Genomic DNA, 10,094 nt, shown 5'->3' with positions numbered 1-10,094 from the left:
TTTTTTAAATTTAAAGATAATCTTTTATAATGATTACCAAAATATTCACATTAATTTATAAAATTCTCTTTCATCATTTTAAAAATTGAATAACTAGATCAGGTATATAAATTTTCAAGTAAAATAGGCACATTTATAATATTAATTAAATACATATATTCAATTATTAAATTTAAACTATATAATTTTTACATTTAAGACTTTAAATTTAAAGATAATTTAATTTCATAATAATTACAAAAAATATCCATATTAATTTATAAATTATCTTTCATCATTTTAAAAATTGAATAACTAAATCAAATATATAGATTTTCAAGTAAAATAAACATATTTATAATATTCAATTAAATACATATATTCTATATTAAATTTAAACTATATAATTTTTATATTTTAAATTTTAAAATTTTCAATTTAAAGATAATTTAATTTCATAATGATTATCAAAATATCTACATTAACTTATAAAATTATCTTTCATTATTTTAACAATTAAATAACTAAATCATATATACACATATTCAAATAAAAAAAAGATACATTTATAATATTCAATTAAATACATATATTCAATTATTAATTTAAATTATATGATTTTTACATTTAAGATTTTACTTTTTTAAATTTAAAGATAATTTAATTTCATAAATTTTAACAATTATTTTTAAATTAACAGATAATTATTTATATATATTTTAAACACATATTATATTTCTTAAATTTATAATATATAATAATTTAAAAAAATAAAAATTATATATTTACTTAAAACCAATTTGTAACAACAGATGTAGAATTAAATTTAGTTATTTAATCTATAAAATAATATAAAAAATTATTTAAAAATATAAATAAATAAACAAGAAATTATAAATAGATAGAGTAGGAAGCCCATATACCATTCATTCACGTTTTGTCCCTTTACAAAACGTCTATCCCTTGCCTCAACTTGGTGTGTGACAAAAACCACCTAAAATAGTAAATTTGATTTTTTATTTTGTGTATTTTATTTTATTTTTAATCTTTTTGGGGGAAAAAGCCACGCAAGATCCACGCTTCACATCAGTCCCCATCCCACTCACAGTCACAGATTGCCACTTCCTCTTCTTCCATCTTACAAAAAACCCCCCAATAAATTCCATTGCCAGGTTAAAATTGAAAGTGAAAAAGGAAAAAAATTCACTCAGAAAATGAAGAATATTCCTCTGTTTCTAATAGGTTGTGGAGGAGTTGGTCGTCAACTTCTCCAACACATTGTTTCATGTCGATCCCTTCACTCTACACAGGTAATGTCCCTTTAGATTCACAGTTTTTGATTCTTATGTCTTCAGATCCTGTTTAATTTTCTTGTTTTGTCCTTGCTTTAACCTGAAAATGGAAACTTTGTGATGGGTTTCTGATCACCCCTTTGCCCTTTGTCTTTTGGACATCTTTTTTTTTTTTTTTTTTTTTTTTTTTTTTCTGGGGTTATTGTTTGAATATGCTATAAACTAGCGATTTTTTTTTTATTTGGTTTGATGGAAAATGTGATCCTTTTAAGACATTTTTGGAAAGTGGGTTCATAAAATTGAGTGTTCAGTTGGTTGATATTTTGATGTTATTTATGTTTATTTTTTTGGTGACAGGGACTGTGCTTGAGAGTTGTAGGAGTTGGTGATAGTAAATCATTGGTGGCTGTGGATGATTTGTTGCATAAGGGGTTGGATGATAGCTTCTTGTTGGAACTTTGTCGAGTCAAGGGTGCTGGCGAATCTCTATCGAAACTTCGTGATTTTGGTGATTATCTATGCCTAACTTGTCTTGGTGATGATATGAATATTTGTATGTATTTTAATGCTTACTTGTTATATGTTATTTTAAGGGGCATGCCAGACATTTGTGCATCCAGAGTCCCAAGGGAGGATTCTAGAGATTGCATCTCAACTTGGTAGAAAAACTGGTATGTTGAATTATTATTATGTCTTTCATTACTTGCTAACTGTTGTTGATTTTAAAGCAAATTCAAAATGGACTGATGTTATATCTGAAACCATTTTTCGTTATAGGTTTGGTGTTTGTAGATTGCTCTGCTAGCTCTGACACTGTTTCTGTGCTAAAACAAGCAATTGATATGGGTTGTTGTGCTGTTATGGCTAATAAGAAGCCTCTTACATCTACAATGGTAAGATCATTTTAAATGTTTTATAACAATTGTTGAAATGGGAGGGTAGGGGATATACATATTTCTTGTCAAGTCAAGAAAAAGTACTTGTTCATGATTTACCTTCACCTTCTCTTCATAACCCTTGTTATTGATGTAGACATAAAAGGAAAGAAAATGTCCCAATTACTGCCTCCAAGTTAGGGCCATATACATTTTGATCATGAAAATTAGAAAAGTTCTTTGTGATCCTTAAACTCTCTAATTTGTGCATTTTTATCCTTCTGTCTGGTTTTTGTCAAATTCTAAGTGAATTTGTCATTGTGAAATCACATTTTTGAATCTTCAAGATTGAATTGCTCATGACCCTTTGTAAAGTGGAGTTTTCTTATTAAGAAACTTAGTACAAGAAATGGTCAGAAAGTATGAGTTAGACAATTTTCATCAGTGTAATGAAGAATCAAATGGAAGGGCTAAACAAACACATCAAGAAGTTTAACAATTTGTTATTTATGTTCAAAGTTTCTGTAATAAAGTTTGTATGATCCTAATAAGTTTCATAAGTTTTTGTTTTCTTCAGTGACTTTAGTTTCTTTTTTCAGTAGTTGTGCTTGCCTCAGCTAAATAATACATCTTATATGGAACAGGAGGATTTTAAAAAACTTTTCATGTATCCACGTCGTATCCGGCATGAATCAACTGTAAGTGATGCTATTTCTTGTCTTAATTAGAGTATCATGCGACATTATCAACATGTTATAGCAACGCAACATTTATGAAAGTATGGAAACAGTTATTGAAATGTGTGTTTTCAACAAAGTGGATATAAAATGCAGCATTTTTTACTTGATTTTCTTTGCTTGAGTTTGCTTTGTCTTCAACTCTGGATCTTCTAGTAACCAAATTAGAGCCTATAGAAGTACTGAATGTCTTGTATGGATCAATAATCTACAAGCTGTTGCTTTGCTTAAATTATTTAATCAATCTTTATCTTGGTAAAGAAGGAATATGAATCCAGGTAAAAGTTGAAGCCATGTGGTGTGGTTTGCCAGCAATAGCTTGATGAAATAACTTGGTAATGTCATCTTCCCGATTAAAGTAAGGAGAGAAAGATCATGAATTTGAGGGATGTGGGTGACGTGATTATAAAAACATCAAAATATGAAGGAAAAGGACCTAATCTATGGATTTCAATTTACTTTTGAGACATAAGAAGGAAATTATCTCATTTTCTTTCTTTTAAAAAATTTATAAGTTATCTTAAAAAAATGCCTTTTTTTTATTATGCTCTCAGTGAACTAAAATGTGTTTTTCTTTTGAAGTGTATAAGTATGTATTGAACCATATGAGAGTCATTACACATTTTAAGAAAAAATAAATGACTTGTCTCCCTATACATTATTTATTAAATGACCATAATATAAATATGTAAATAAAAATAATATAACCACAATCTAATGTTTCTTCTACACTACTATTTTAATACACATACTAGCATCGATAAATTAACTCTTTTAGTTACTCATTTCAGTTAGAAACCTATACCCAAGAAGCCATTAGAAACGGAAACAATAAGCATGAAAATATAACACGGGTCATTTGAGAGACATATAAACTACCCTTGCAGTCCATACTCAAAATCTTCAGTCCCTTTTCTCCATTCCTCTTCTTTCCTTTTAACCAGTTACTCAAATTGATTCCACTACTTGCCAAATGGGCATGTTTTTATAACTTACAAACCCATTCCCTTGCTCATGTTTTCCTCATTGCACAGTGCACACGTGTTGAATAACCTGCTACTCTTCCATTTATCTATGAGGTAACCCTTAGATATGGGAGGGTGTCTCATATTCTTATGGGAATTGCAACATGTCAATTTTGTTCTTTTATGTTAATAGAGTAATAGAGTGTGTGTGTATATATATATATATATATATATATATATATATATATATATATATAAATTAAGCTGTTTGTAATAGATTGTAAATAATTTTGTGTAAGTGTGATGTGCTAGTAGGGTATAGTACTGTGAATTTTAAGTTTAAATTTTTTAAGAGATGTTTTAAGGCTTAAAAAGTTTTAGTCAATCGAGCTAACACAAACCACTCTTCACAAAATCACTCAAACTCTACGCACCCTAGAGAAGGACTAGAAGAAACGTAGAACTGAGTCTAGAAATAGAAGAGGAAGAGTTTTTTTGACTATGGTAGGGTAGTTTTCAAAACATTTTACTAAAGTAGAGTTGTTTTAAAACAATTTCTCACTTTGGGGTGGTCAAAAGGGAGTGTTGCTAGTCAACCCAGCAACACTCTTGCCATGACATTTTATTTTATTTTTTTATTTTTTATTTTTTTTACCTAAAAAGGCTCCAGTTGAGACACATGGCATTGATGTAGATGTTGCTGCAGCTAGAAGCAGCACCTGCTCTATCACAACTAGCTGCAGTGACACTATTATATATTTTTTTGTCAACATTATTCGCAAGGAGTTTCTGCCACAATAGCAATTTTTTTAAGAAAACTTATATGTTGCAAGGTCCTCTAGCGGAAGACATTTTAAAAAAAAAAAAATTACTTTGTAATTATCATTTTTTGGGTTCTGGCATTCTTCATTACTTGGTTATTGTTTAGGGTTTATCCATCTCGTTGCCATTGGCCACTCTCTTTAACCCACCTCAGCCTCTTGCCCCCAACTCTTATATTCTCTCACAATGATGTGTTTTATTTTAGCGGAAGAGGGTTTCTCCATCATTATTTCTCTCTCTCTGTCTCTATGTATATATTTATTGAGTTGTTCTAGCTTTTGATTCTCATTGGCTATGGGGGTTCTGTTGCCATGTAAAAATGCTTTTTTTTTTTTTTAATGAATTTAACTTTTATTTTGGCAATAGCATGTGACTTAAATGATAGTTACAAGGTATTTTTTTTATAAAAAAAAAAAAAAAATGTCTTCCACAAGTGGACTTCGCTGCATACAAGTTTGCTTTAAAAAAAAAAGTTGCTATTGTCACATAAGTTACTTGAGAATTATGTTGAAATAAATAAATAAAATAATTTTGTCGCAATGATCCACTGCAACACCAAAAAAAATATAGGTTCTCGCGATAGGTCAATGTGACAATAGCAAAAAAAAATTAAAATTAAAATTGTTGTATCTAGTTGCAACAGTACAGATGTCGCTATAGTAATGTGACAATTTTTCGAAACAACCCCACCTTAGTAATATGTTTTAAAAACTACCCTAATGTAGTCAAAAAGCCAGAGGAAGAAGAAACAACCGTGGAGATATAACTTCTTTTATCACCTTCCACCAAGAGCACAAAGCACTCTTCTCTACTTCTCTCTACCTCACCTCCAAAAAGATGCTTAAGCGAGAAGGTTTCACTTCTTTCTTAAGTAGACATCCAAGTTGGTCAAGTGGGCTTGACCAAAAAAAGATATTTTAAAGGGAATAGGAAAAGCCATTTTGCCCCTCCTAAATCCATTGCATCTTAATATTAACTATTCTACATCATATCATTTTTAGACACTCTAATTCATCATTAATCAATTAAGCTAAATATATATTCATTTACTAAAATACCCTTAATGAGTTGACTAGAACTTTTTAAGCCTTAAAACACCTATAAAAAACGTAAAACTCACGGTGTTAAACCCTTCTAACACATCACACTTCACAAAACAATTATTTACTATCTATCACAAACAATTTAATTTATATATGTTTATAAGAACAAAGTTGGGATGTTACAGGAATATTGAATTATCAATGGATTTATGAACTATTTCTGAACTGGTTGGCGGTTATTATATTTTTAAAGGTAGGTGCTGGTCTTCCTGTGATAGCATCCCTGAATCGTATAACCTCTTCTGGTGATCCTGTTCGTCAAATTATTGGGAGTTTGAGTGGTATATATCTTGCACGATCCTATAATTACATATTATTTTTTTGGTTTTCCATCATGCATTCTTAATAAGAAGAAGAGATTATATTTTTTGATATCGTATTTTATGCTACTTGCTCTTATTTATTAGGGACATTGGGGTATGTAATGAGTGAGGTTGAAGATGGAAAGCCACTGAGCCAAGTTGTTAGAGATGCTAAAAGTCTGGGGTATACTGAACCAGGTTAGTGACGGCTACATTTGAAATTGTATTGTTGATATGTGAAACTCACTGATCTTTATATTTTTTTAATTTCTATATGAGAACCTTATTAATGTGGGGGATATTTATTGGTGTTAGCGGGCTTTGGCTAGTACAAGTAATACTACATTAATTTTTTACCTAATTATTAGCAAGGTTGTCAGTAAGGTTGTACACCGGATGGCGGCAAGGACCTTTAAGTGCCATACTGCCATCGCGGACATCATGGCAGACAAAAAAAAATAAATAAAAAAATAAAATATATATATATATATATATATATAATATGATGCAAAAACAAAAAAATAACAAACACATATATTAAAACCAACAATATAACAATCTAAAATTCATGGCATTCATAATCTAGTGATAGTCATCATAAAAAGACATAAACTCCTAACCAACAAAAGGATTAAATATCCATCAAAACAAAGAAATAGTGTAAACAAAAAAAAAACAGCAAAACACGAACGGAGAAGGTGCAGAATTGCACGCAGAGGGAGAAGGAGCGGGGCAGAATCGCGCGCGGAGGGAGAAGAAGCGGAGCAGAATCGCGTGCAGAGGGAGAAGAAGCGGAGTAGAATCACGCGCATGGTGGTGGTCGTGTTGGAGGCGGCAACAGCGGTAGAACTCATCGGAGGAGGCACGCCATTGATGTTGCACGGAGGAGGCAATGTTTCAGAACTTTAGGGTTAGGCTTTCGCTGCGAACCTATTCATGAAAATGGAAAACATGGAAAGCCCAAACCCCAAAAAAAACCAGGTCCAAACTCGGAAAAATGGGAGAAAAAAAAGAGCCCAAAACGGGCACCATGACTGTCGTAAACCGCTGCCGTTACTGCCATAACGGCCCCCATTTGCAAAATGGCGGACCCGTGCCATACAGAGGCCAAATAGCCATAACGGAACACGGCCGTCACCGCCATACCGCTATGGCGCCGTCATAACCGCCATTTAACAACACTGATTATTAGTATAAATAGGACCATTGGGTCAGTATTTTGTATCACATGATCAACACACAATTTCGATCTAATTATTATTCATAGTCTTCAACCTCGCCTGTCTCCTTCCCCACCTAAATCCTATAATTCCAATTTCCAACTTTTTTTTTTATTTAATCCCAACATTTCACTGACATGCTTTTCCTTTTAAACATTTCTATTTGAATGAGCTATTAACATTATGAAATAGTTTCTTAGGTTTGATATTGGCATGATTAATCTTCATGTTTTTGGTGATTCTCTCTTGGGCCCCATCTGCTAATTGCTAAACAGTTAGTATTATGATTTATCTTTTAGGGGTTTAGATTATTTACACATACCATCTTTTGCAGATCCACGTGACGACCTTGGTGGAATGGATGTTGCTAGAAAGGTTCAATGTGGTTTGCTTTACCTCTGCATATGAATTTTGTATCTGTTTCTGCTCTATGTAAGAACTCAATGTTTTGTAATCAACAGAAAATGCTTTTTGGTCTCATAAGGACACTGTACATTAATGAACCATAAATTTGAATGATGTCTGCCTTTTGATAATAGGCATATCAGTTTATTCTTGTAAGAAGTGTATATACCATGTCCAGCTAGTGGTGGAGTTTGAGTTTTCATTTCTTAAGTTGTGATATTGTACTTTAGCAACTTTTAAGTTAATCATTTCTTATCTTATGACATTTAGTATAAATTTGTAAACTGATGGTTGTGTTTTATTATGAATAGCAGCTTAAAATGTGCTAATACTAACTTTTGTGTTCGGACCAATATCAAAACAGGCTTTAATTCTTGCTCGAATACTTGGCCATCAAATTAATCTGGATAGTATTCAGGTTTGTGTGGTCTGAATTTTTATTCCACTTCCCTGTCCCTTCCTTTTCTATTTCTGTGTTAAAATTTTCCCTGTTATAAGGTATATTTATAATTTTATATGCATTTTAAAGATTGAGAGCTTGTATCCGAAAGAAATGGGGCCTGATGTAATGACTGTTGAAGATTTCATGGACCGTGGAGTCTTGTTGCTAGATAAAGATATTCAAGATAGAGTTGAGAAGGCAGCCTCAAATGGAAATGTGCTGCGCTATGTCTGTGTGATTGAGGGCTCAAGGCATCTTCTTTTCCCTTTCTTCACAATGTGTCTTCAATCAAGCATTGATGTTGCACCTTTGCACATATGTTTTTCTTTTTTATCTTTTCTTCATTTCCAATTCAATCTTTGTATAAGATTTGGTAATGTTTGTTGTTTAAAATTATTCACCTTCAATATTGTGATTCTTTTATGCTAATTGTAACTTTCTCTTAGGTGTGAAGTTGGTATTCAGGAGCTTCCAAAGAATTCTCCCTTGGGAAGACTAAGAGGAAGTGATAATGTGGTAAGCTTTTATTTTCTCAATGTTGTGTCAACTGTCAAGCAGCTTTTTTTTACAAAAGAGGGTTAACTTTTTTTAAAATTTCCGAAATGGGTAAATTTCTTAAAAAATTCCGAAATGGACAACATGTTTTTGTGAAACACAACTTCTAGAGTGGAAATCGTATTTCACAAACAGGACTCTTCTATTTTAATAACAAATAAAAGTCGTGATGTTGAAACACGACTTCTGTTTTTTGTTTTTCAAAAAGAGTAAAGTAAAAGTTGTGTTTGTCAACAAGATTAACCCTCGTGTAAAAAAGCCGTGTCATTCATTATTAATTAGGATTCTTTTCACCGACAAGTCATTGCTTCCTCAACTCGGATCATTTAAACATGGTCTTGAGTTTGAGTCTAGTAAATGATAAAAATGAGATTGGGAGAAATTTCACTAAAGAATAAAGAATAGTCGGTCAAGTTTTCTGAAAAAGATTAATTATCAACAAAACTGATAGATACTTCATATTAATAATATGCATACTCAAAATAATTACATTTTTTTTTACCAAATTTAAAGGCATGACCTTGACCCTACATGCTTCATCCTATCTCTCTTTTGCTTTGCTATATTGCAACTTCAAATGCCTGACTGTATTCTATTGTACTGTACGTTGATACAAATGGCAGTTGGAAATATACACTCGATGCTATAGTAACCAACCACTGGTTATTCAAGGTGCTGGTGCTGGAAATGACACTACTGCTGCCGGTGTCCTTGCTGATATTGTGGATATTCAAGACTTGTTTCCTTGAAGGCAAAAGTTTGTGCCTTGATTTTAAGAAAGTACAAGGTAGGAAGTACAGTTGATACAGATCTTGCCCTGGAATGTAGCTGATGTGCGATTTCAATTTGCAAGCTGGGTGTGATCAACAAACTATACAAAACTTGAGGGAGTCTTGAAAACTTGTTAGGACTTAGGACTTGATTTCCGTTTCATTTTTGTTTGTTTTAAAATTGTATTTTACTTAGCAATCAATTTATCATCTTAAGTCTATTAAATTTTAAAATCTGCTTTCAAAATAAGTGTTTTAAGAACTAAACCAAAACAACTGTTTTTCTCTTCACTTCTCAATGACAGTAGAGTAGATGGAGGGGGAAAAAATGGCATGGGATAGCTTTCTGGACGAAATTCAACTCAGAACACATGCTCTCTATTAGGTGTGTAGTATTATTTGTGACGGATGTCCTTGAACTCTAAGAATGTATTTGATAATCAGTTGAGTTGAATTCAATAAAGTTGAGAAAAAAGTTACATTCTTAAGTCATTTTTATTTTTTTGCATTGGAACATGTATTTTTTTTTTTTGTTAAATGTGATTTTAAACTGAAATTCAAACATACATTAAATCTATACTTTTATAAGGGTATTCTTTTTTGTGTACACAGAATTTAAATTAATTT

The 10,094-nt window shown here is 31.5% G+C and overlaps 1 protein-coding gene across 1 annotated transcript; it reads left to right on the top strand.

The window, feature by feature from the left end:
- Window positions 1–1,051: 1,051 nt before the first annotated feature.
- Window positions 1,052–9,955, top strand: LOC109800700 (Glyceraldehyde-3-phosphate dehydrogenase-like family protein). The gene is made up of 12 exons (XM_020361530.3): window positions 1,052–1,289; window positions 1,629–1,779; window positions 1,865–1,942; window positions 2,049–2,164; window positions 2,791–2,844; window positions 5,967–6,054; window positions 6,181–6,273; window positions 7,630–7,670; window positions 8,065–8,118; window positions 8,230–8,393; window positions 8,589–8,658; window positions 9,321–9,955. Exons 1-12 carry the CDS (start codon window positions 1,194–1,196, stop codon window positions 9,444–9,446), a joined length of 1,131 nt encoding a protein of 376 aa, XP_020217119.1. The 5' UTR covers window positions 1,052–1,193; the 3' UTR covers window positions 9,447–9,955.
- The last annotated feature ends 139 nt before the right edge of the window (window positions 9,956–10,094 follow it).

The sequence above is a fragment of the Cajanus cajan genome, chromosome 1 (genome assembly GCF_000230855.2).
Source record: "Cajanus cajan strain Asha chromosome 1, NIPB_CcT2T_4, whole genome shotgun sequence".
Taxonomy (NCBI): domain Eukaryota; kingdom Viridiplantae; phylum Streptophyta; class Magnoliopsida; order Fabales; family Fabaceae; genus Cajanus; species Cajanus cajan.
The sequence above is the reverse complement of the archived record's forward strand: the minus strand, read 5'-3'. Positions and strand labels throughout refer to the sequence as shown.

Coding starts and splice junctions, on each gene's coding strand:
- LOC109800700 (XM_020361530.3), top strand. CDS start 1,194: ATGAAGAATATTCCTCTGTTTCTAATAGGTTGTGGAGGAGTTGGTCGT. Junction 1,780..1,864: donor ATCGAAACTTCGTGATTTTG/GTGATTATCTAT, acceptor TGTTATTTTAAG/GGGCATGCCAGACATTTGTG. Junction 8,119..8,229: donor TTAATCTGGATAGTATTCAG/GTTTGTGTGGTC, acceptor TGCATTTTAAAG/ATTGAGAGCTTGTATCCGAA.